The sequence below is a fragment of the Grus americana genome, chromosome 32 (assembly GCF_028858705.1).
Source record: "Grus americana isolate bGruAme1 chromosome 32, bGruAme1.mat, whole genome shotgun sequence".
NCBI lineage: Eukaryota > Metazoa > Chordata > Aves > Gruiformes > Gruidae > Grus > Grus americana.
Window position 1 is genome coordinate 10,988 of NC_072883.1, and position 26,367 is coordinate 37,354.

Here is a 26,367-nt window from a genome sequence, read left to right on the forward strand (position 1 = left end):
CAGCATTCACCCTCAAAACTCCAAACGTCGAGCCCCTGCTCCCAGGCCAAAGGTGCCAGACCCAAAACGCGTGCCTGGCCTCAAACCTCCCTTGGTGGCCCTCGCACAGCCCCATTCACATTGGGGCTGCGGGCTCGCCGAGACGAGCAAGGCCTCGACATAGCACCTTACGTCACTCTACCCTCGGCCAAAATCAGCATTCACCCTCAAAACTCCAAACGTCGAGCCCCTGCTCCCAGGCCAAAGGTGCCAGACCCAAAACGCGTGCCTGGCCTCAAACCTCCCTTGGTGGCCCTCGCACAGCCCCATTCACACTGGGGCTGCGGGCTCGCCGAGACGAGCAAGGCCTCGACATAGCACCTTACGTCACTCTACCCTCGGCCAAAATCACCATTCACCCTCAAAACTCCAAACGTCGAGCCCCTGCTCCCAGGCCAAAGGTGCCAGACCCAAAACGCGTGCCTGGCCTCAAACCTCCCTTGGTGGCCCTCGCACAGCACCACTCACATTGGGGCTGCGGGCTCGCCGAGACGAGCAAGGCCTCGACATAGCACCTTACGTCACTCTACCCTCGGCCAAAATCAGCATTCACCCTCAAAACTCCAAACGTCGAGCCCCTGCTCCCAGGCCAAAGGTGCCAGACCCAAAACGCGTGCCTGGCCTCAAACCTCCCTTGGTGGCCCTCGCACAGCACCATTCACATTGGGGCTGCGGGCTCGCCGAGACGAGCAAGGCCTCGACATAGCACCTTACGTCACTCTACCCTCGGCCAAAATCACCATTCACCCTCAAAACTCCAAACGTCGAGCCCCTGCTCCCAGGCCAAAGGTGCCAGACCCAAAACGCGTGCCTGGCCTCAAACCTCCCTTGGTGGCCCTCGCACAGCACCATTCACATTGGGGCTGCGGGCTCGCCGAGACGAGCAAGGCCTCGACATAGCACCTTACGTCACTCTACCCTCGGCCAAAATCAGCATTCACCCTCAAAACTCCAAACGTCGAGCCCCTGCTCCCAGGCCAAAGGTGCCAGACCCAAAACGCGTGCCTGGCCTCAAACCTCCCTTGGTGGCCCTCGCACAGCCCCATTCACATTGGGGCTGCGGGCTCGCCGAGACGAGCAAGGCCTCGACATAGCACCTTACGTCACTCTACCCTCGGCCAAAATCAGCATTCACCCTCAAAACTCCAAACGTCGAGCCCCTGCTCCCAGGCCAAAGGTGCCAGACCCAAAACGCGTGCCTGGCCTCAAACCTCCCTTGGTGGCCCTCGCACAGCCCCACTCACATTGGGGCTGCGGGCTCGCCGAGACGAGCAAGGCCTCGACATAGCACCTTACGTCACTCTACCCTCGGCCAAAATCACCATTCACCCTCAAAACTCCAAACGTCGAGCCCCTGCTCCCAGGCCAAAGGTGCCAGACCCAAAACGCGTGCCTGGCCTCAAACCTCCCTTGGTGGCCCTCGCACAGCCCATTCACATTGGGGCTGCGGGCTCGCCGAGACGAGCAAGGCCTCGACATAGCACCTTACGTCACTCTACCCTCGGCCAAAATCAGCATTCACCCTCAAAACTCCAAACGTCGAGCCCCTGCTCCCAGGCCAAAGGTGCCAGACCCAAAACGCGTGCCTGGCCTCAAACCTCCCTTGGTGGCCCTCGCACAGCCCACTCACATTGGGGCTGCGGGCTCGCCGAGACGAGCAAGGCCTCGACATAGCACCTTACGTCACTCTACCCTCGGCCAAAATCAGCATTCACCCTCAAAACTCCAAACGTCGAGCCCCTGCTCCCAGGCCAAAGGTGCCAGACCCAAAACGCGTGCCTGGCCTCAAACCTCCCTTGGTGGCCCTCGCACAGCCCCATTCACATTGGGGCTGCGGGCTCGCCGAGACGAGCAAGGCCTCGACATAGCACCTTACGTCACTCTACCCTCGGCCAAAATCAGCATTCACCCTCAAAACTCCAAACGTCGAGCCCCTGCTCCCAGGCCAAAGGTGCCAGACCCAAAACGCGTGCCTGGCCTCAAACCTCCCTTGGTGGCCCTCGCACAGCCCCATTCACATTGGGGCTGCGGGCTCGCCGAGACGAGCAAGGCCTCGACATAGCACCTTACGTCACTCTACCCTCGGCCAAAATCACCATTCACCCTCAAAACTCCAAACGTCGAGCCCCTGCTCCCAGGCCAAAGGTGCCAGACCCAAAACGCGTGCCTGGCCTCAAACCTCCCTTGGTGGCCCTCGCACAGCCCATTCACATTGGGGCTGCGGGCTCGCCGAGACGAGCAAGGCCTCGACATAGCACCTTACGTCACTCTACCCTCGGCCAAAATCAGCATTCACCCTCAAAACTCCAAACGTCGAGCCCCTGCTCCCAGGCCAAAGGTGCCAGACCCAAAACGCGTGCCTGGCCTCAAACCTCCCTTGGTGGCCCTCGCACAGCCCCATTCACATTGGGGCTGCGGGCTCGCCGAGACGAGCAAGGCCTCGACATAGCACCTTACGTCACTCTACCCTCGGCCAAAATCACATTCACCCTCAAAACTCCAAACGTCGAGCCCCTGCTCCCAGGCCAAAGGTGCCAGACCCAAAACGCGTGCCTGGCCTCAAACCTCCCTTGGTGGCCCTCGCACAGCACCATTCACATTGGGGCTGCGGGCTCGCCGAGACGAGCAAGGCCTCGACATAGCACCTTACGTCACTCTACCCTCGGCCAAAATCACCATTCACCCTCAAAACTCCAAACGTCGAGCCCCTGCTCCCAGGCCAAAGGTGCCAGACCCAAAACGCGTGCCTGGCCTCAAACCTCCCTTGGTGGCCCTCGCACAGCCCCACTCACATTGGGGCTGCGGGCTCGCCGAGACGAGCAAGGCCTCGACATAGCACCTTACGTCACTCTACCCTCGGCCAAAATCACCATTCACCCTCAAAACTCCAAACGTCGAGCCCCTGCTCCCAGGCCAAAGGTGCCAGACCCAAAACGCGTGCCTGGCCTCAAACCTCCCTTGGTGGCCCTCGCACAGCCCCATTCACACTGGGGCTGCGGGCTCGCCGAGACGAGCAAGGCCTCGACATAGCACCTTACGTCACTCTACCCTCGGCCAAAATCAGCATTCACCCTCAAAACTCCAAACGTCGAGCCCCTGCTCCCAGGCCAAAGGTGCCAGACCCAAAACGCGTGCCTGGCCTCAAACCTCCCTTGGTGGCCCTCGCACAGCCCCATTCACATTGGGGCTGCGGGCTCGCCGAGACGAGCAAGGCCTCGACATAGCACCTTACGTCACTCTACCCTCGGCCAAAATCACCATTCACCCTCAAAACTCCAAACGTCGAGCCCCTGCTCCCAGGCCAAAGGTGCCAGACCCAAAACGCGTGCCTGGCCTCAAACCTCCCTTGGTGGCCCTCGCACAGCACCACTCACATTGGGGCTGCGGGCTCGCCGAGACGAGCAAGGCCTCGACATAGCACCTTACGTCACTCTACCCTCGGCCAAAATCAGCATTCACCCTCAAAACTCCAAACGTCGAGCCCCTGCTCCCAGGCCAAAGGTGCCAGACCCAAAACGCGTGCCTGGCCTCAAACCTCCCTTGGTGGCCCTCGCACAGCACCACTCACATTGGGGCTGCGGGCTCGCCGAGACGAGCAAGGCCTCGACATAGCACCTTACGTCACTCTACCCTCGGCCAAAATCAGCATTCACCCTCAAAACTCCAAACGTCGAGCCCCTGCTCCCAGGCCAAAGGTGCCAGACCCAAAACGCGTGCCTGGCCTCAAACCTCCCTTGGTGGCCCTCGCACAGCCCCATTCACATTGGGGCTGCGGGCTCGCCGAGACGAGCAAGGCCTCGACATAGCACCTTACGTCACTCTACCCTCGGCCAAAATCAGCATTCACCCTCAAAACTCCAAACGTCGAGCCCCTGCTCCCAGGCCAAAGGTGCCAGACCCAAAACGCGTGCCTGGCCTCAAACCTCCCTTGGTGGCCCTCGCACAGCCCCATTCACACTGGGGCTGCGGGCTCGCCGAGACGAGCAAGGCCTCGACATAGCACCTTACGTCACTCTACCCTCGGCCAAAATCAGCATTCACCCTCAAAACTCCAAACGTCGAGCCCCTGCTCCCAGGCCAAAGGTGCCAGACCCAAAACGCGTGCCTGGCCTCAAACCTCCCTTGGTGGCCCTCGCACAGCCCCATTCACATTGGGGCTGCGGGCTCGCCGAGACGAGCAAGGCCTCGACATAGCACCTTACGTCACTCTACCCTCGGCCAAAATCAGCATTCACCCTCAAAACTCCAAACGTCGAGCCCCTGCTCCCAGGCCAAAGGTGCCAGACCCAAAACGCGTGCCTGGCCTCAAACCTCCCTTGGTGGCCCTCGCACAGCCCCATTCACACTGGGGCTGCGGGCTCGCCGAGACGAGCAAGGCCTCGACATAGCACCTTACGTCACTCTACCCTCGGCCAAAATCAGCATTCACCCTCAAAACTCCAAACGTCGAGCCCCTGCTCCCAGGCCAAAGGTGCCAGACCCAAAACGCGTGCCTGGCCTCAAACCTCCCTTGGTGGCCCTCGCACAGCCCCATTCACATTGGGGCTGCGGGCTCGCCGAGACGAGCAAGGCCTCGACATAGCACCTTACGTCACTCTACCCTCGGCCAAAATCACCATTCACCCTCAAAACTCCAAACGTCGAGCCCCTGCTCCCAGGCCAAAGGTGCCAGACCCAAAACGCGTGCCTGGCCTCAAACCTCCCTTGGTGGCCCTCGCACAGCCCCATTCACATTGGGGCTGCGGGCTCGCCGAGACGAGCAAGGCCTCGACATAGCACCTTACGTCACTCTACCCTCGGCCAAAATCAGCATTCACCCTCAAAACTCCAAACGTCGAGCCCCTGCTCCCAGGCCAAAGGTGCCAGACCCAAAACGCGTGCCTGGCCTCAAACCTCCCTTGGTGGCCCTCGCACAGCCCCATTCACATTGGGGCTGCGGGCTCGCCGAGACGAGCAAGGCCTCGACATAGCACCTTACGTCACTCTACCCTCGGCCAAAATCAGCATTCACCCTCAAAACTCCAAACGTCGAGCCCCTGCTCCCAGGCCAAAGGTGCCAGACCCAAAACGCGTGCCTGGCCTCAAACCTCCCTTGGTGGCCCTCGCACAGCACCACTCACATTGGGGCTGCGGGCTCGCCGAGACGAGCAAGGCCTCGACATAGCACCTTACGTCACTCTACCCTCGGCCAAAATCAGCATTCACCCTCAAAACTCCAAACGTCGAGCCCCTGCTCCCAGGCCAAAGGTGCCAGACCCAAAACGCGTGCCTGGCCTCAAACCTCCCTTGGTGGCCCTCGCACAGCCCCACTCACATTGGGGCTGCGGGCTCGCCGAGCCGAGCAAGGCCTCGACATAGCACCTTACGTCACTCTACCCTCGGCCAAATCAGCATTCACCCTCAAAACTCCAAACGTCGAGCCCCTGCTCCCAGGCCAAAGGTGCCAGACCCAAAACGCGTGCCTGGCCTCAAACCTCCCTTGGTGCCCCTCGCACAGCCCCATTCACATTGGGGCTGCGGGCTCGCCCAGACGAGCAAGGCCTCGACATAGCACCTTACGTCACTCTACCCTCGGCCAAAATCACCATTCACCCTCAAAACTCCAAACGTCGAGCCCCTGCTCCCAGGCCAAAGGTGCAGACCCAAAACGCGTGCCTGGCCTCAAACCTCCCTTGGTGGCCCTCGCACAGCCCCATTCACATTGGGGCTGCGGGCTCGCTGAGACGAGCAAGGCCTCGACATAGCACCTTACGTCACTCTACCCTCGGCCAAAATCAGCATTCACCCTCAAAACTCCAAACGTCGAGCCCCTGCTCCCAGGCCAAAGGTGCCAGACCCAAAACGCGTGCCTGGCCTCAAACCTCCCTTGGTGGCCCTCGCACAGCCCCACTCACACTGGGCTGCGGGCTCGCCGAGACGAGCAAGGCCTCGACATAGCACCTTACGTCACTCTACCCTCGGCCAAAATCACCATTCACCCTCAAAACTCCAAACGTCGAGCCCCTGCTCCCAGGCCAAAGGTGCCAGACCCAAAACGCGTGCCTGGCCTCAAACCTCCCTTGGTGGCCCTCACACAGCCCCACTCACATTGGGGCTGCGGGCTCGCCGAGACGAGCAAGGCCTCGACATAGCACCTTACGTCACTCTACCCTCGGCCAAAATCAGCATTCACCCTCAAAACTCCAAACGTCGAGCCCCTGCTCCCAGGCCAAAGGTGCCAGACCCAAAACGCGTGCCTGGCCTCAAACCTCCCTTGGTGGCCCTCGCACAGCACCATTCACATTGGGGCTGCGGGCTCGCCGAGACGAGCAAGGCCTCGACATAGCACCTTACGTCACTCTACCCTCGGCCAAAATCACCATTCACCCTCAAAACTCCAAACGTCGAGCCCCTGCTCCCAGGCCAAAGGTGCCAGACCCAAAACGCGTGCCTGGCCTCAAACCTCCCTTGGTGGCCCTCGCACAGCCCCATTCACACTGGGGCTGCGGGCTCGCCGAGACGAGGAAGGCCTCGACATAGCACCTTACGTCACTCTACCCTCGGCCAAAATCACCATTCACCCTCAAAACTCCAAACGTCGAGCCCCTGCTCCCAGGCCAAAGGTGCCAGACCCAAAACGCGTGCCTGGCCTCAAACCTCCCTTGGTGGCCCTCGCACAGCCCCATTCACATTGGGGCTGCGGGCTCGCCGAGACGAGCAAGGCCTCGACATAGCACCTTACGTCACTCTACCCTCGGCCAAAATCACCATTCACCCTCAAAACTCCAAACGTCGAGCCCCTGCTCCCAGGCCAAAGGTGCCAGACCCAAAACGCGTGCCTGGCCTCAAACCTCCCTTGGTGGCCCTCGCACAGCCCCATTCACATTGGGGCTGCGGGCTCGCCGAGACGAGCTAGGCCTCGACATAGCACCTTACGTCACTCTACCCTCGGCCAAAATCACCATTCACCCTCAAAACTCCAAACGTCGAGCCCCTGCTCCCAGGCCAAAGGTGCCAGACCCAAAACGCGTGCCTGGCCTCAAACCTCCCTTGGTGGCCCTCGCACAGCCCCACTCACATTGGGGCTGCGGGCTCGCCGAGACGAGCAAGGCCTCGACATAGCACCTTACATCACTCTACCCTCGGCCAAAATCACCATTCACCCTCAAAACTCCAAACGTCGAGCCCCTGCTCCCAGGCCAAAGGTGCCAGACCCAAAACGCGTGCCTGGCCTCGAACCTCCCTTGGTGGCCCTCGCACAGCCCCATTCACACTGGGGCTGCGGGCTCGCCGAGACGAGCAAGGCCTCGACATAGCACCTTACGTCACTCTACCCTCGGCCAAAATCACCATTCACCCTCAAAACTCCAAACGTCGAGCCCCTGCTCCCAGGCCAAAGGTGCCAGACCCAAAACGCGTGCCTGGCCTCAAACCTCCCTTGGTGGCCCTCGCACAGCCCCATTCACACTGGGGCTGCGGGCTCGCCGAGACGAGCAAGGCCTCGACATAGCACCTTACGTCACTCTACCCTCGGCCAAAATATCCATTCACCCTCAAAACTCCAAACGTCGAGCCCCTGCTCCCAGGCCAAAGGTGCCAGACCCAAAACGCGTGCCTGGCCTCAAACCTCCCTTGGTGGCCCTCGCACAGCACCATTCACACTGGGGCTGCGGGCTCGCCGAGACGAGCAAGGCCTCGACATAGCACCTTACGTCACTCTACCCTCGGCCAAAATCACCATTCACCCTCAAAACTCCAAACGTCGAGCCCCTGCTCCCAGGCCAAAGGTGCCAGACCCAAAACGCGTGCCTGGCCTCAAACCTCCCTTGGTGGCCCTCGCACAGCACCACTCACATTGGGGCTGCGGGCTCGCCGAGACGAGCAAGGCCTCGACATAGCACCTTACGTCACTCTACCCTCGGCCAAAATCAGCATTCACCCTCAAAACTCCAAACGTCGAGCCCCTGCTCCCAGGCCAAAGGTGCCAGACCCAAAACGCGTGCCTGGCCTCAAACCTCCCTTGGTGGCCCTCGCACAGCCCCATTCACACTGGGGCTGCGGGCTCGTCGAGACGAGCAAGGCCTCGACATAGCACCTTACGTCACTCTACCCTCGGCCAAAATCACCATTCACCCTCAAAACTCCAAACGTCGAGCCCCGACTCCCAGGCCAAAGGTGCCAGACCCAAAACGCGTGCCTGGCCTCAAACCTCCCTTGGTGGCCCTCGCACAGCCCCATTCACATTGGGGCTGCGGGCTCGCCGAGACGAGCAAGGCCTCGACATAGCACCTTACGTCACTCTACCCTCGGCCAAAATCAGCATTCACCCTCAAAACTCCAAACGTCGAGCCCCTGCTCCCAGGCCAAAGGTGCCAGACCCAAAACGCGTGCCTGGCCTCAAACCTCCCTTGGTGGCCCTCGCACAGCCCCATTCACATTGGGGCTGCGGGCTCGCCGAGACGAGCTAGGCCTCGACATAGCACCTTACGTCACTCTACCCTCGGCCAAAATCAGCATTCACCCTCAAAACTCCAAACGTCGAGCCCCTGCTCCCAGGCCAAAGGTGCCAGACCCAAAACGCGTGCCTGGCCTCAAACCTCCCTTGGTGGCCCTCGCACAGCCCCATTCACATTGGGGCTGCGGGCTCGCCGAGACGAGCAAGGCCTCGACATAGCACCTTACGTCACTCTACCCTCGGCCAAAATCACCATTCACCCTCAAAACTCCAAACGTCGAGCCCCTGCTCCCAGGCCAAAGGTGCCAGACCCAAAACGCGTGCCTGGCCTCAAACCTCCCTTGGTGGCCCTCGCACAGCACCACTCACATTGGGGCTGCGGGCTCGCCGAGACGAGCAAGGCCTCGACATAGCACCTTACGTCACTCTACCCTCGGCCAAAATCACCATTCACCCTCAAAACTCCAAACGTTGAGCCCCTGCTCCCAGGCCAAAGGTGCCAGACCCAAAACGCGTGCCTGGCCTCAAACCTCCCTTGGTGGCCCTCGCACAGCCCCACTCACATTGGGGCTGCGGGCTCGCCGAGACGAGCAAGGCCTCGACATAGCACCTTACGTCACTCTACCCTCGGCCAAAATCACCATTCACCCTCAAAACTCCAAACGTCAAGCCCCTGCTCCCAGGCCAAAGGTGCCAGACCCAAAACGCGTGCCTGGCCTCAAACCTCCCTTGGTGGCCCTCGCACAGCACCACTCACATTGGGGCTGCGGGCTCGCCGAGCCGAGCAAGGCCTCGACATAGCACCTTACGTCACTCTACCCTCGGCCAAAATCACCATTCACCCTCAAAACTCCAAACGTCGAGCCCCTGCTCCCAGGCCAAAGGTGCCAGACCCAAAACGCGTGCCTGGCCTCAAACCTCCCTTGGTGGCCCTCGCACAGCCCCATTCACATTGGGGCTGCGGGCTCGCCGAGACGAGCAAGGCCTCGACATAGCACCTTACGTCACTCTGCCCTCGGCCAAAATCACCATTCACCCTCAAAACTCCAAACGTCGAGCCCCTGCTCCCAGGCCAAAGGTGCCAGACCCAAAACGCGTGCCTGGCCTCAAACCTCCCTTGGTGGCCCTCGCACAGCACCACTCACATTGGGGCTGCGGGCTCGCCGAGACGAGCAAGGCCTCGACATAGCACCTTACGTCACTCTACCCTCGGCCAAAATCACCATTCACCCTCAAAACTCCAAACGTCGAGCCCCTGCTCCCAGGCCAAAGGTGCCAGACCCAAAACGCGTGCCTGGCCTCAAACCTCCCTTGGTGGCCCTCGCACAGCCCCATTCACACTGGGGCTGCGGGCTCGTCGAGCCGAGGAAGGCCTCGACATAGCACCTTACGTCACTCTACCCTCGGCCAAAATCACCATTCACCCTCAAAACTCCAAACGTCGAGCCCCTGCTCCCAGGCCAAAGGTGCCAGACCCAAAACGCGTGCCTGGCCTCAAACCTCCCTTGGTGGCCCTCGCACAGCCCCATTCACATTGGGGCTGCGGGCTCGCCGAGACGAGCAAGGCCTCGACATAGCACCTTACGTCACTCTACCCTCGGCCAAAATCAGCATTCACCCTCAAAACTCCAAACGTCGAGCCCCTGCTCCCAGGCCAAAGGTGCCAGACCCAAAACGCGTGCCTGGCCTCAAACCTCCCTTGGTGGCCCTCGCACAGCCCCATTCACATTGGGGCTGCGGGCTCGCCGAGACGAGCTAGGGCTCGACATAGCACCTTACGTCACTCTACCCTCGGCCAAAATCAGCATTCACCCTCAAAACTCCAAACGTCGAGCCCCTGCTCCCAGGCCAAAGGTGCCAGACCCAAAACGCGTGCCTGGCCTCAAACCTCCCTTGGTGGCCCTCGCACAGCCCCATTCACATTGGGGCTGCGGGCTCGCCGAGACGAGCAAGGCCTCGACATAGCACCTTACGTCACTCTACCCTCGGCCAAAATCACCATTCACCCTCAAAACTCCAAACGTCGAGCCCCTGCTCCCAGGCCAAAGGTGCCAGACCCAAAACGCGTGCCTGGCCTCAAACCTCCCTTGGTGGCCCTCGCACAGCACCACTCACATTGGGGCTGCGGGCTCGCCGAGACGAGCAAGGCCTCGACATAGCACCTTACGTCACTCTACCCTCGGCCAAAATCACCATTCACCCTCAAAACTCCAAACGTTGAGCCCCTGCTCCCAGGCCAAAGGTGCCAGACCCAAAACGCGTGCCTGGCCTCAAACCTCCCTTGCTGGCCCTCGCACAGCCCCACTCACATTGGGGCTGCGGACTCGCCGAGCCGAGCAAGGCCTCGACATAGCACCTTACGTCACTCTACCCTCGGCCAAAATCACCATTCACCCTCAAAACTCCAAACGTCAAGCCCCTGCTCCCAGGCCAAAGGTGCCAGACCCAAAACGCGTGCCTGGCCTCAAACCTCCCTTGGTGGCCCTCGCACAGCACCACTCACATTGGGGCTGCGGGCTCGCCGAGCCGAGCAAGGCCTCGACATAGCACCTTACGTCACTCTACCCTCGGCCAAAATCACCATTCACCCTCAAAACTCCAAACGTCGAGCCCCTGCTCCCAGGCCAAAGGTGCCAGACCCAAAACGCGTGCCTGGCCTCAAACCTCCCTTGGTGGCCCTCGCACAGCCCCATTCACATTGGGGCTGCGGGCTCGCCGAGACGAGCAAGGCCTCGACATAGCACCTTACGTCACTCTGCCCTCGGCCAAAATCACCATTCACCCTCAAAACTCCAAACGTCGAGCCCCTGCTCCCAGGCCAAAGGTGCCAGACCCAAAACGCGTGCCTGGTCTCAAACCTCCCTTGGTGGCCCTCGCACAGCCCCATTCACATTGGGGCTGCGGGCTCGCCGAGACGAGCTAGGGCTCGACATAGCACCTTACGTCACTCTACCCTCGGCCAAAATCACCATTCACCCTCAAAACTCCAAACGTCGAGCCCCTGCTCCCAGGCCAAAGGTGCCAGACCCAAAACGCGTGCCTGGCCTCAAACCTCCCTTGGTGGCCCTCGCACAGCCCCACTCACACTGGGGCTGCGGGCTCGCCGAGACGAGCAAGGCCTCGACATAGCACCTTACGTCACTCTACCCTCGGCCAAAATCACCATTCACCCTCAAAACTCCAAACGTCGAGCCCCTGCTCCCAGGCCAAAGGTGCCAGACCCAAAACGCGTGCCTGGCCTCAAACCTCCCTTGGTGGCCCTCACACAGCACCACTCACATTGGGGCTGCGGGCTCGCCGAGACGAGCAAGGCCTCGACATAGCACCTTACGTCACTCTACCCTCGGCCAAAATCAGCATTCACCCTCAAAACTCCAAACGTCGAGCCCCTGCTCCCAGGCCAAAGGTGCCAGACCCAAAACGCGTGCCTGGCCTCAAACCTCCCTTGGTGGCCCTCGCACAGCACCACTCACATTGGGGCTGCGGGCTCGCCGAGACGAGCAAGGCCTCGACATAGCACCTTACGTCACTCTACCCTCGGCCAAAATCAGCATTCACCCTCAAAACTCCAAACGTCGAGCCCCTGCTCCCAGGCCAAAGGTGCCAGACCCAAAACGCGTGCCTGGCCTCAAACCTCCCTTGGTGGCCCTCGCACAGCCCCATTCACACTGGGGCTGCGGGCTCGCCGAGCCGAGGAAGGCCTCGACATAGCACCTTACGTCACTCTACCCTCGGCCAAAATCACCATTCACCCTCAAAACTCCAAACGTCGAACCCCGACTCCCAGGCCAAAGGTGCCAGACCCAAAACGCGTGCCTGGCCTCAAACCTCCCTTGGTGGCCCTCGCACAGCCCCATTCACATTGGGGCTGCGGGCTCGCCGAGACGAGCAAGGCCTCGACATAGCACCTTACGTCACTCTACCCTCGGCCAAAATCACCATTCACCCTCAAAACTCCAAACGTCGAGCCCCTGCTCCCAGGCCAAAGGTGCCAGACCCAAAACGCGTGCCTGGCCTCAAACCTCCCTTGGTGGCCCTCGCACAGCCCCATTCACATTGGGGCTGCAGGCTCGCCGAGACGAGCTAGGGCTCGACATAGCACCTTACGTCACTCTACCCTCGGCCAAAATCAGCATTCACCCTCAAAACTCCAAACGTCGAGCCCCTGCTCCCAGGCCAAAGGTGCCAGACCCAAAACGCGTGCCTGGCCTCAAACCTCCCTTGGTGGCCCTCGCACAGCCCCACTCACATTGGGGCTGCGGGCTCGCCGAGACGAGCAAGGCCTCGACATAGCACCTTACATCACTCTACCCTCGGCCAAAATCACCATTCACCCTCAAAACTCCAAACGTCGAGCCCCTGCTCCCAGGCCAAAGGTGCCAGACCCAAAACGCGTGCCTGGCCTCAAACCTCCCTTGGTGGCCCTCGCACAGCCCCATTCACATTGGGGCTGCGGGCTCGTCGAGCCGAGCAAGGCCTCGACATAGCACCTTACGTCACTCTACCCTCGGCCAAAATCACCATTCACCCTCAAAACTCCAAACGTCGAGCCCCTGCTCCCAGGCCAAAGGTGCCAGACCCAAAACGCGTGCCTGGCCTCAAACCTCCCTTGGTGGCCCTCGCACAGCCCCATTCACACTGGGGCTGCGGGCTCGCCGAGACGAGCAAGGCCTCGACATAGCACCTTACGTCACTCTACCCTCGGCCAAAATCACCATTCACCCTCAAAACTCCAAACGTCGAGCCCCTGCTCCCAGGCCAAAGGTGCCAGTCCCAAAACGCGTGCCTGGCCTCAAACCTCCCTTAGTGGCCCTCGCACAGCACCACTCACATTGGGGCTGCGGGCTCGCCGAGACGAGCAAGGCCTCGACATAGCACCTTACGTCACTCTACCCTCGGCCAAAATCACCATTCACCCTCAAAACTCCAAACGTCGAGCCCCTGCTCCCAGGCCAAAGGTGCCAGACCCAAAACGCCTGCCTGGCCTCAAACCTCCCTTGGTGGCCCTCGCACAGCCCCATTCACACTGGGGCTGCGGGCTCGTCGAGCCGAGCAAGGCCTCGACATAGCACCTTACGTCACTCTACCCTCGGCCAAAATCACCATTCACCCTCAAAACTCCAAACGTCGAGCCCCTGCTCCCAGGCCAAAGGTGCCAGTCCCAAAACGCCTGCCTGGCCTCAAACCTCCCTTGGTGGCCCTCGCACAGCACCACTCACATTGGGGCTGCGGGCTCGCCGAGACGAGCTAGGGCTCGACATAGCACCTTACGTCACTCTATCCTCGGCCAAAATCAGCATTCACCCTCAAAACTCCAAACGTCGAGCCCCTGCTCCCAGGCCAAAGGTGCCAGACCCAAAACGCGTGCCTGGCCTCAAACCTCCCTTGGTGGCCCTCGCACAGCCCCATTCACACTGGGGCTGCGGGCTCGCCGAGACGAGCAAGGCCTCGACATAGCACCTTACGTCACTCTACCCTCGGCCAAAATCACCATTCACCCTCAAAACTCCAAACGTCGAGCCCCTGCTCCCAGGCTAAAGGTGCCAGACCCAAAACGCCTGCCTGGCCTCAAACCTCCCTTGGTGGCCCTCGCACAGCCCCATTCACACTGGGGCTGCGGGCTCGTCGAGCCGAGGAAGGCCTCGACATAGCACCTTACGTCACTCTACCCTCGGCCAAAATCACCATTCACCCTCAAAACTCCAAACGTCGAGCCCCTGCTCCCAGGCCAAAGGTGCCAGTCCCAAAACGCCTGCCTGGCCTCAAACCTCCCTTGGTGGCCCTCGCACAGCACCACTCACATTGGGGCTGCGGGCTCGCCGAGACGAGCTAGGGCTCGACATAGCACCTTACGTCACTCTATCCTCGGCCAAAATCAGCATTCACCCTCAAAACTCCAAACGTCGAGCCCCTGCTCCCAGGCCAAAGGTGCCAGACCCAAAACGCCTGCCTGGCCTCAAACCTCCCTTGGTGGCCCTCGCACAGCCCCATTCACACTGGGGCTGCGGGCTCGCCGAGACGAGCAAGGCCTCGACATAGCACCTTACGTCACTCTACCCTCGGCCAAAATCACCATTCACCCTCAAAACTCCAAACGTCGAGCCCCTGCTCCCAGGCCAAAGGTGCCAGACCCAAAACGCCTGCCTGGCCTCAAACCTCCCTTGGTGGCCCTCGCACAGCACCACTCACATTGGGGCTGCGGGCTCGCCGAGACGAGCTAGGGCTCGACATAGCACCTTACGTCACTCTATCCTCGGCCAAAATCAGCATTCACCCTCAAAACTCCAAACGTCGAGCCCCTGCTCCCAGGCCAAAGGTGCCAGACCCAAAACGCGTGCCTGGCCTCAAACCTCCCTTGGTGGCCCTCGCACAGCCCCATTCACACTGGGGCTGCGGGCTCGCCGAGACGAGCAAGGCCTCGACATAGCACCTTACGTCGCTCTACCCTCGGCCAAAATCACCATTCACCCTCAAAACTCCAAACGTCGAGCCCCTGCTCCCAGGCCAAAGGTGCCAGACCCAAAACGCCTGCCTGGCCTCAAACCTCCCTTGGTGGCCCTCGCACAGCACCACTCACATTGGGGCTGCGGGCTCGCCGAGCCGAGCAAGGCCTCGACATAGCACCTTACGTCACTCTACCCTCGGCCAAAATCACCATTCACCCTCAAAACTCCAAACGTCGAGCCCCTGCTCCCAGGCCAAAGGTGCCAGTCCCAAAACGCCTGCCTGGCCTCAAACCTCCCTTGGTGGCCCTCGCACAGCACCACTCACATTGGGGCTGCGGGCTCGCCGAGACGAGCTAGGGCTCGACATAGCACCTTACGTCACTCTATCCTCGGCCAAAATCAGCATTCACCCTCAAAACTCCAAACGTCGAGCCCCTGCTCCCAGGCCAAAGGTGCCAGACCCAAAACGCCTGCCTGGCCTCAAACCTCCCTTGGTGGCCCTCGCACAGCACCACTCACATTGGGGCTGCGGGCTCGCCGAGACGAGCTAGGGCTCGACATAGCACCTTACGTCACTCTATCCTCGGCCAAAATCAGCATTCACCCTCAAAACTCCAAACGTCGAGCCCCTGCTCCCAGGCCAAAGGTGCCAGACCCAAAACGCGTGCCTGGCCTCAAACCTCCCTTGGTGGCCCTCGCACAGCACCACTCACATTGGGGCTGCGGGCTCGCCGAGACGAGCAAGGCCTCGACATAGCACCTTACGTCGCTCTACCCTCGGCCAAAATCACCATTCACCCTCAAAACTCCAAACGTCGAGCCCCTGCTCCCAGGCCAAAGGTGCCAGACCCAAAACGCGCGCCTGGCCTCAAATGGGCATCTCCTTGGGCATGTCCTGGGACATCTCCTTGGGCATCAACAACTTGGGCATCTCCTGGGGCATCTCCTGCGAAGGGCACCGCAGCGTCTGCCCCCACCTCAAAGCCTGATGGATTTGGGGCTCCAGCCCCCCATTATTTCACCCCCCCCCCCCGAGGGTCCCTAATCCAGCAGCAGGATGGGACACAGTGGGGGTGCAGGGTTCACCACCCCCCCCTCCCCCAATCCAACAGCATCCTGCTCTGGGGATTCTCGGGTGTCTCATACAGGGGTTGAGCTCCCACGGGGGGAAGTGGGGTGGGGGGGTGGAAACCGGGCTCCGGGGGTGGGGTGGGGGTGGGGTGGGGGGTGTCGGGGGGGGGGGGGGTGAACCAGAGGCGGGGGCCGCTAGAGGGCCCTGGCTGGAGGAGGAGGAGGAGGAGGAGGGGGAGGGCGGCCACGGCTTCACTGTATCCGGGTCACACGGGGAGCCGCCCCCACCGGGACCGGTGCTCGGCGAGGAGAGTCCCCGGAGCCTGGGGGGGGGGAACCCCGGGAACCCGGGTTGTGCCCCCCCCGTCCCCGCTGCAGGTAACCGGGGTCCACCCCGTGTGTCGTCCCCCCCCCCCGCCCCGGGCTGCTCGCTGGTTGCACACCCCCCCACACCCCCCCGCGATGGGTACCCCAAATTCTGCAAGGGGGGGTGGGGGGGGCTTGTGTCCCGGGGAGGGGGGGGGAGATGGGGGGGTGCAGCGGTGCGAGGCCATGGGGGCCCTGAAGAGTGGGGGTGCAGCTTCTGGGCACCCCAAAAATGGGGGGGGGCATCCCCTGGGTACCCCAAAAGGTGTGGGGGGGGGGGCATCCCCTGGGCACCCCAAACAGCAGGCACATTCCCTGGGCACCCCAAAGATTGGGGGGGGGCATCCCCTGGGCACCCCAAAAAGTGGGGGAGAACCCCTGGACACCCCAAAAAGTGTGGGGGGAGCACCCCTGGGCACCCCAAACAGCAGGCATATCCCCTGGGCACCCCAAAAAAGTGGTGGAGAACCCCTGGGCACCCCAAAGACTGGGGGGGGGGGCATCCCCTGGGCACAGCAAGAAGTGGGGTGCATCCCCTGGGCACCCCAAAAAGCGGGCACCCTTTAGCAGAGGGCACACGGCTCTGGACGTCGTGGGGATCGGGGCGCGCAGCCCCATGAAATTTGGGGAGCAAAGTGGGGGGGGGCACACACAGACCCCCTTCTTCCCCCATAGAGAAAAGGGGGGTGTTGGGGTGCTAATGGTGATTGGGGGGGGGTCTCTTGCTGTTGCAGGGGTCGGATTTTTGGTTGTGGGGTGACGCCACCCACCTGGGACCCCCACATTTCCCCCCGGGACTCCCCCGTCCCCCCATTTTTTGGGGCCACCATGCAGGAGAACTACGAGAACGTCATTTCTTTGGGTAAGGGGCGTGGAGGGACCCCGGGATGTCCCAGTTTGGGGGGGGGGGGGTCATTTTGGGGATCCCCAGCGCCGCTGTCACCCCATGTGTAGGTTGGGGGTGCCCCCCCCCCCCATCGCACTGTCGTGATTTGGGGGGGGGGGTCACGAGCATCTCGAGGACTCAGGGTGGGTTTGGGGGGGGGGGGCTGCTGGGTACCCCGTGCTGCCTCAGTTTCCCTTTCCGCGGTGGATTGGAGCTGGCGGAAGCACATTTTGCCCAAACGTGAAGCGTTTCACCCCAAAACTGGGGGGGGGGAGAGGAATGGGGGTGATGGAGCCCATCACCGGGGCGTCTGGGCGCCTGAGGACCAACCTCCTTCCCCGGCAGCGGAGGAGATCGCCATCAGTTGGCCGCGCATCACCGCCTTCGCCGAGTCCCACCGGAGACGGGGGCTGGTGTCGGGTAAGTTTTGGGGTTTGGGGGGGGAACCCCCAAATTTGGGTCAATTCCTTAGGATTTGGGCACACACACCCCCAAAATTTGAGTGAATTTCTGAAGTTTTGAGGGCTTCCCAAATTTGGGTGAATTCCTTAAGATTTTGGGGATCCTCAGTGTCGGGTGAATCCCTTAGGTTTTGAGGGACACCCCCCCCCCCAACTTTGGGTGATTTCCTTAAGTTTTTTTGGGGGGGGATTCCCCAAAATCGGCTGAATCCCTTAGGTTTTTGGGGGACCTCTAAATTTTGGGTGAATCCCTTAGTTTTTTTGAGGGACCTACAAATTTGGGTGAATCCCTTAGGTTTTTGGGGACACCCCCCCAAAGTTGAATCAACCCCTTAGGTTTTTTTGTGGCACCGCCCCCCCCCTCCCAGAATTGGGGTGAGTCAGGAACCTCCCAAATTTGTGTGAATTCCTTGGGATTTTTTTTTTGGAGATTTCCCCAAATTTCGTTGAATTTTTTGGGGGGGGTTCTTAAGGGTGTTTTTGGGGGGGGGGTTTGGTTTTTTTGGGTTTTTTTTTTTTTTCTCCCCAGGCGTGGAAGCGGAGGGGGAACAGGGTCAACCGGAGCCCACCCAGATCCAGCCGTCGCCGGGGGCCAGCGACGGGGGGGTGAACCCCGATTTACGCCGTCAGTTGGGGCTGATCCTGCAGACGGCCGGCCGGACCCAGGTGGAGAAGATGCTGCGGGAGCTGGTGCGGGAACAGGGGCAGGGGGGGAAACGCCGGAACCGCAAGAAAACGCCCAAAGACGGAGGTAAATTTGGGGTGGGGGACACCCCCAGGACCCAAGCGAGGGACCCCTCCCACGGGAAATGGGAATTTCTTCCCTAACATCTACCTGGATCTGCCCTTTTTTAGCTTAAAACCGTCCCCCTGCCCCTTGTCCTGGTGACCCTTTTTCACCCTCCAAGCCCGTCTCCGCTCTCCGTCCGTTCATCCCCAGCCCGTGGCCGTGTTTGGGGTTGCCCCCCCACCCACGTGCAGCACCTTGACCTTGGCCGTGTTGAACCTCATGAGGTTCACCTGACCTCTCCGGCCCCACCAGGTCCCTCTGGGGTATCGACCACCCCGCTCAGCTCGAGCTCACCTCCAAACTTGCCGAGGGCGCTCCTCGATCCCACCATCTACGTGGTCGATGACGCTACGGAACGGTACTGGTCCCAGTATGGACCCCCTGAGGGACACCAGTGGTCACTGGTCTCCATCCGGCCGTGGAGCTGTTGACCAAAACTCAACCACCCACCCCCATGGTCCATCCATCAACTCCAGCTCTCTCCAACCTAGAGAAGGACGTTGAGGGGGGACCACGTCAAGGGTCCTACAGAAGCCCACGTAGATGACACGTTCCCCAATTTGGGGGGGGGGCTTATAATTAATTTTGGGGGGGGGGGTGGGTGTTGTGCCGGGAAGGGCTCATGGTTTCTCGCTGCGGTGCAGGCGCCGGGAGCGGGACGGAGGAGGATTCAGCACCGCGGGACGGCGAGGAGACGGCACTGGAGGACGCCGACCAACGGCAAAGCGGGGGACAAGCGGGTGAACCCCCCGTCGCCGGTAAAGGGAATGGGGGCAAGAAGGGTGGAGCGGCGTTGCCGGCATCCCAGGGTGGTTGTGCCGAATGCGGGATGCGGAACCGGTCGCAGAGTCCGGCAAAGCCGCGGCGGTGCACCGAGTGCGGGCGGCGGTGCCGGCAATCGGCCCGGCAGACGGAACGCGGCAGGGAGAAGCTGCACCGGTGCGGTGACTGCGGCAAAGGCTTCAGCCGAGGGTCCAACCTCGCCCAGCACCGGCGTATCCACACCGGCGAACGGCCTCACCGTTGCGGTGATTGCGGCAAAGGCTTCATCCAACGCTCCGACCTGGAGCGGCACCGGCGGGTGCACACCGGCGAACGGCCGTATCCTTGCGGTGACTGCGGCAAACGGTTCAGCGTCAGCTCCCACCTCGACCGGCATCGCCGTACCCACACCGGTGGACCCGGTCCACCCGCCCAACCCCGCACCCGCCCTCGACCGCCTCCGTCGGAGGGGTCGCCGGCTCCTCACCGCTGCCCCGAATGCGGCAAGAGCTTCGCCCAACGCTCCGCCTTGGCCAAACACCGTAAGACCCACAGCGGCGAACGGCCTCACCGCTGCGGCGACTGCGGCAAGAGCTTCAGCCGAGGCTCCAACCTCACCCAACACCGGCGCATCCACACCGGCGAACGGCCCTTCGCTTGCGGCGATTGCGGCAAAGGTTTCATCCAACGCTCCGATCTGGAACGGCACCAACGGGTACACACCGGCGAACGACCCTACACCTGTGCCGAATGCGGCAAGAGCTTCAGCGTCAGCTCCCACCTCGACCGGCACCAGAAGATCCACGCGGCCGAACGGGCGTCCTACCGCTGCCCCGAACATCTAGCCGGCTTCTTGGCCGCTCACCGTCACGGTCGCCTCTTCCAATGCGCCCAATGCGGGCGATGTTTCGGTCAAGGCGCCGCGTTGCTCAAACATCAACGCGCCCACGGGGCCGGAGGAACCGTGGGGCAGCCCCCCAAGTGCCCGGATTGCGGGAAGAACCGGGGCGGCACGGTGGGGTTACGTCCCCGTGGTCAGCAATGTATGGATTGCGGGCGGGAGTCGGATACCGGCGACGGCGAGACGGCACCGGCTGTACCGCCGGAGAAACCCTACAAGTGCGGGGAATGCGGGAAGGGTTTTGGGCAACGCTCGGCGCTGGTCAAACACCGGCGTATCCACACCGGAGAGAAACCCTACGCCTGCGGGGACTGCGGGAAGGGTTTCATCCAGAAGTCGGACCTGACCATCCATCGCCGGATGCACACCGGGGAGAAACCCTACCGCTGCGGCGAGTGCGGCAAATGCTTCAGCGTCTCCTCCAACCTCATCACCCACCAACGCACTCACCTCGGCGAGAAACCCTACCAGTGCCCCGAGTGCGGCAAGAGCTTCATCCAACGCTCCGAGCTCACCATCCACCAACGCGTCCACACCGGCGAGAAGCCCTACAAGTGTCCCGAGTGCGGCAAGTGCTTCAGCCGTAGCTCCCACCTCAACCGCCACCAACGCACCCACGCCGGGGACAAGCCCAAAGCCGCCGCCGCTGCCGCCGCCGCCGCCAACCCCTCCGGCGCCTTCACCGGCGCCACCTTCTCCCCGCCGCTGGGCGGCTCGGCGGCCCCCATCCCCTCGCTGCCCTCCTTCCCTGCCTCCCCCTCGCCCCTGCCCATCCCGTCCCTCTCCAGCTCCCCCCTGGACCTGCCGTGGGCCCTCTCCTTCCCCGCCCGCGCCTTCCCCCACCCCTCCTTCCCCCCGGCACCCGCCTCGGGGGCCCAGACCTCCTCCCTCATCAACTGAGCGGTGCCCGGCCCTGGCTCCATCCTCCTCCTCCCAACCTCCCCAGCCGCTCGCCCAACGCCCAACGCCCAACCTGGGTTGACCTCAAAGACCTGGTGTTGGGGGACTTGTTCCTGCCCGGAGCCGTTCAGCCTTTGTGGCTAATTAAGGATCTCTCTCTAATTAGAGGATGGGGAAGTCCCCTTCGTTCCGTGGCTCCATCCTCCTCCTCCTCCCAACCTCCCCAGCCGCTCGCCCAACGCCCAACACCCAACTTGGGTTGACCTCAGAGACCCGGCCTTGGTGGGGGGGGGGCTCGTTCCTGCCTGGAGCCGTTCAGCCTTCATGGGTAATTAGTGATCTGTCTAATTAGAGGATGGGGAAGTCCCCCTTATGCCGTGGCTCCATCCTCCTCCTCCCAACCTCCCCAGCCGCTTGCCCAACGCCCAACTTGGGTTGACCTCAAAGACCCAGCGTTGGGGGCTTGTTCCTACCTGGAGCTGTTCAGTCTTGGTGGCTAATTAATGACCTAATTAGGGGATGAAGCAGCTCCAACCCTGACCGCAGCACCAGCTCCATCCTCTTCCCAACCTCCCCAGGGCACTCGCCCAACACCCAACCGGAGTTGGCCTCAAAGACCCATCGTTGGGGGGCTTCTTCACGCCCTGAGCCAGTCAGCCTTGGTGGCTAATTAACGATCAATCTAATTGGGGATGAGGGAGCTCCTCCACCCCCGGCCACGGTCCTGGCTCCATCCTTCTCCCAACCTCCTGCCCAACACCCAACTTGGGTTGACCTCAAAGACCCATCCTTGGGGATCTTGTTCCTGCCCAGAGCCATTAAGCCTTGGTGGCTAATTAACAAGCTAATTAGGGGATGTTGGACACACCCCATCCCTTAAATTTTTTCCACTCTTTTTACCAAATTACTGCCTTTCCACAGCAGGAAGATGTGTCCCTTCCCCAAGCCAACGTCCCCACAGCAGACAGGGGACGGCACCACCCCCCCCCCCCGATTTTAGGGCAGAGGGAAGCGAATAAAATCAATTCCCCACCTAATTAAGATGACTTTTAACGAACTTCTCCCACCCCTTCCTCCTCCCCCTGTAATTTTAAAGCACCACCAAGTGCAACCCAAAACATACCAAATTTATCCTAGGTGGGAACTGGTAAAAACTGAAGCAGAAAAGGGTTTTTTGGGGGTTTTCTCCCCCTTTTTCTGCTGGGTTTCACGCTTTGGGGCAGATTATTTTGGGGGGGGTGGGGGGGGCTGAGTCCTATCTGGGCAAAATTGCTCTGGTTTTTTTTTTTTTTTTTACTGCTGTCACGTGTCTTGTTTGTGGTTTTTTCGGCATGGCCGGTGATGCTGCTCCCCAAGTGCCATAATGGGGGGGGAAGAAAACCCCCAGATTTGGGTCACCGGCACTTCTGAGCACGTTTCGGAGGAAAGACTTTTATTATCCCACATGGAGCAGAGTCAACCGCGGGGTTTGCCCGGTTTCCCCAACGTGTCCCTGCAAAATGGGAGCCAAAAAAAAAAAAAAAAAAAAAAAAATTGAGCTGTTTTCAGCTTTTTTTTTTTTTAATAATAATAGATTTTCTTTTGTTTTGTTACTTTTGTGACTTTGTATTCCAGCGTCGCCTACGAGTCGGTTCAATAAACAAGAGCCGGGCGCCCGCGTGCATCCCCGCGGCCGACTCGTGATAAAAAGTGATGTTTTTCTGCCTAAAATGGGGTTTTAATTCCCAGCATCGGACACCCCCAAAAAAAGTGGGTGCAGCATGTCCACCCCCTCCTCAGCCTGGAAATTGGGGTAGAAAACATGGAAAATCCTATTTTTCTCACGTGTTGAGGAGAAGGAAGTGCTTCCTGCCTGTTTCTTCTGAGGGCAACAGCAAAGGTGCAGGCAGGGGGGGTTGCAGGCAGCAAGGACTGCAGGCAGTGGGGGGGGGGGGGGGAGAGGGGTTCTGGGGGGGCTTGGGGGGGTTTAGGGGCTCCCCCTGGGGCCACGACCATGTGAATGTTCCAATCACGACTCAGCAACAACTCATGTTGAATAATTATTAAATAAGCCCAAAACATGTTAAATAACCCCCGTATTAAATAAACTTAAATAACCCACCGATTAAATAACCGCAAAATAAATACAAATGCAATAAATAAATACCCTGGGGGCGGGGCGATGAGGTGAGCAGCCTCGAGGTTGGGTGAGGGGCACCCATGGGTGCTAGGGGCAGCCCCGAAGGTGAGGTAGGGGTAACCCATGGGTGCCGAATGACTCTCGGAGTGGATGGCGAGGGGCACCCGTGGGTGCTGGGTGCCATCACAGCCCTAAGGCCAGGGTGATGGGCCCCCGTAGCGTACCTGGGGTGCTGGGTGCCACCCCAAGGCCAGGGGCACCCGTGGGTGCGTGGTGCCACCCCGTGGCCACTACAACAGGCACGTTGGGCACAGCCCCGAGTCCACGGCGATGGGCACAGCGGGGTGCTGGGTGCCACCCCGAGGCCCAAGTGACAGTCTTGGGTGCCACCCTGAGACCAGGGTGAGGGTCCCGGTGACCCTCAGTGGGCAGTGCAGCTGTGGGGGTGCAGGGCAAGTGACAGCAGCAGACGAGAGCAGGAAGCACCCATGGGTGCTGCTGGCGTCCACACCAGCGTCCCGTTGGGTGTCACAGCAGTCCTGAGCAGCTCTCCGTGCCCGGGCAGTGATGTCACAGCAGGCGTCGCGAGTGTTTTGGGTGTCAGCACGGGCGTCTCCGTGGGTGGCACAGCCACCTCGGGTGTCACGTCACCGGGTGCGCTGTAAACCTGGGCGCTCACCACGGCCAAGAGCAGCACCAGGAGCCGCTTCGCCGCGCTCGGCTCCTCCGTGGGGGGTGGCCGCCGCACCTGGGGGGGAGGGGGGCAAAAAGTGGGGTAAGAACTGACCTGTCTGGGGCAAATACCCCCCCTGGGGCAAATAACTCACCCTATCAGGCTTAGGGAACCCATCCAAGGGCAAACCCCTGCCGACCCTGCTTAGCTTTCAGATGCGTAACTGGGGTAATTACCCCCCCTGGGGCAAATAACTCCCCCCCCACCCCAGGGGGCAAATACCCCCCCGATCAGGCTCAGGGAACCCATCCAAGGGCAAACCTCTGCTGACCCTGCTTAGCTTCCAGAAGGGTAACTGGGGTAATTACCCCCCGTGGGGCAAATAACCACCCGGGGGAGGGGCAAATAATACCCTGGGTGCGGGGGATTCACCCCCGGGTCCCTCCCCAAGGTTAAATACCCCCCCCCCCCAGAGGCAAACCCCCCCCCCCCGATCGGGCTTAGGGGACCCATCCAAGGGCACCCCCCACACACCCCTGCTTAGCTTCCAGAACGGTGACTGGGCTAATTAGCCCCGGGGACGGTAATTACCCCTCCCTGAGGTAAATATTGCCCCGGGGGGGGTGGGTGGGGGGTGCCGGGGTCCCCCCCACGCTTCAAATGGCGGTGAGTCATGGGGGGGGGAAGTGACTCACCCCCTCACCTCCGGGAAATGGGCCTCATCCTGCCCGCCCCAGGGGACGCGGGGGTGACGGAAGGCCCCCCCCCCTCCCTCACACCCGGGGGACCCGAGCGTCAGGTACTCACAGCGGGCGGGTAAAGCACACGGCGGTGCCGGCGGCGGGGCCGAGGGGTACCGCTAGGCCCTACCGGGAGCTCAAAGGTGAAATGACGTGGTGGGGAAGGTGTAACGCCACCGGGGATCCCTTCAGGGTGACCCCAACCCCGGCCCGGACACGTCGTTGTCGCTGCTGTCGCTGCCGTCACCGTTATCGTCATCTCGTAAAATGGCGGCGGCGCTGACGGAGCTGCTCTTATGGCGGCGGCGAGGCTCCGCCTCCTGGAGGGCGGGGACACGCCCAGCGGCGGCTTCTATTGGCCGCGTTCCGCGGTGGGGGCGTGGTCTCGCAGGGATGCCCCGCCCACTCGCTCGGGGGGGGTATGGGGGTATAGGGGGCATAGGGAGCGCTATAGGGGGTATAGGGAGCGCTATAGGGGGCTATAGGGGGTATAGGGAGCGCTATAGGGGGTATGGGGGTATAGGGAGCGCTATAGGGGGCTATAGGGGGTATAGGGAGCGCTATAGGGGGTATAGGGAGCGCTATAGGGGGTATGGGGGTATAGGGAGCGCTATAGGGGGTATAGGGAGCGCTATAGGGGGTATGGGGGTATAGGGAGCGCTATAGGGGGCTATAGGGGGTATAGGGAGCGCTATGGGGGCCATAGGGGGCATAGGGAGCGCTATAGGGGGTATAGGGGGTATAGGGAGCGCTATAGGGGGTATAGGGAGCGCTATAGGGGGTATAGGGGGCATAGGGAGCGCTATAGGGGGTATAGGGGTACATAATGGCCTATAGGGGGCTAAGGGGGGGCTGTACAGGGGGCTAGGGGGGCTGTATAGGGACGGCAGGGGGGCTATAGGGGGTGTATAGGGGGCTATAGGGAGCGCTATGGGGGCCATAGGGGGCATAGGGAGCGCTATAGGGGGCTATAGGGGGTATAGGGAGCGCTATGGGGGTATAGGGAGCGCTATGGGGGCCATAGGGGGCATAGGGAGCGCTATAGGGGGCTATAGGGGGTATAGGGAGCGCTATAGGGGGTATAGGGGGCATAGGGAGCGCTATAGGGGGTATAGGGGTACATAATGGCCTATAGGGGGCTAAGGGGGGGCTGTACAGGGGGCTAGGGGGGCTGTATAGGGACGGCAGGGGGGCTATAGGGGGTGTATAGGGGGCTATAGGGGGTATAGGGAGCGCTATAGGGGGCCATAGGGGTACGTAATGGCCTATAGGGGGCTGGGGGAGTTGTCTAGAGGGCATAGGGGGGCCATATAGGGTGTTAGGGGGGCTGTATAGGGATGACAGGGGGGCTATAGGGGGTGTATAGGGGCTATAGGGGGCATTTGGGGCTAGAGGGGTTGCGTGGAGGGGTATAGGGGGTGTATGGGGTGAAAGGGAGCCGTAGAGGCCTATGGATTATGTATGAAGGGGGCTATAGCAGGTTACGTGGGGCTAAGGGGGCGTATGGGCGGCTATGGCGGGCTGTAGAGGATGTATGGGTGGCTATAGGTGCTGTACGGAGGTCTATAGGGGTCTTTAGGGTTTTTAAGGGAGGTCTATAGTGTGCCGATGGTTTGTATAGGGGCCATATAGGGGGTGCACGGGGGTCTAGAGGAGCCCCCAGTGGTGCCCGGGGGCTGCAGAGGGGGTTCGGGGGGGTCTATAGGTGTATGTGGGGATGTATAGGGCCGTATGGGGTGTGTAGCGGTGTATGGAGGGGTATGGGGGCTATAGGGAGTA

The 26,367-nt window shown here is 61.3% G+C and overlaps 2 protein-coding genes across 2 annotated transcripts; one reads left to right on the forward strand and one right to left on the reverse strand.

The window, feature by feature from the left end:
* Positions 1–16,264: 16,264 nt before the first annotated feature.
* On the forward strand, positions 16,265–22,414 carry LOC129198299 (zinc finger protein 345-like). The gene is made up of 5 exons (XM_054807471.1): positions 16,265–16,368; positions 17,091–17,218; positions 17,588–17,662; positions 18,233–18,454; positions 19,138–22,414. Exons 2-5 carry the CDS (start codon positions 17,185–17,187, stop codon positions 21,054–21,056), a joined length of 2,250 nt encoding a protein of 749 aa, XP_054663446.1. The 5' UTR covers positions 16,265–16,368; positions 17,091–17,184; the 3' UTR covers positions 21,057–22,414.
* A 57-nt stretch (positions 22,415–22,471) lies between these two features.
* On the reverse strand, positions 22,472–24,858 carry IER3 (immediate early response 3). Its single transcript, XM_054807643.1, has 2 exons — positions 24,656–24,858; positions 22,472–23,923 (listed from the first exon to the last, which is right to left on the reverse strand). Exons 1-2 carry the CDS (start codon positions 24,845–24,847, stop codon positions 23,597–23,599), a joined length of 519 nt encoding a protein of 172 aa, XP_054663618.1. The 5' UTR covers positions 24,848–24,858; the 3' UTR covers positions 22,472–23,596.
* Positions 24,859–26,367: the final 1,509 nt, after the last annotated feature.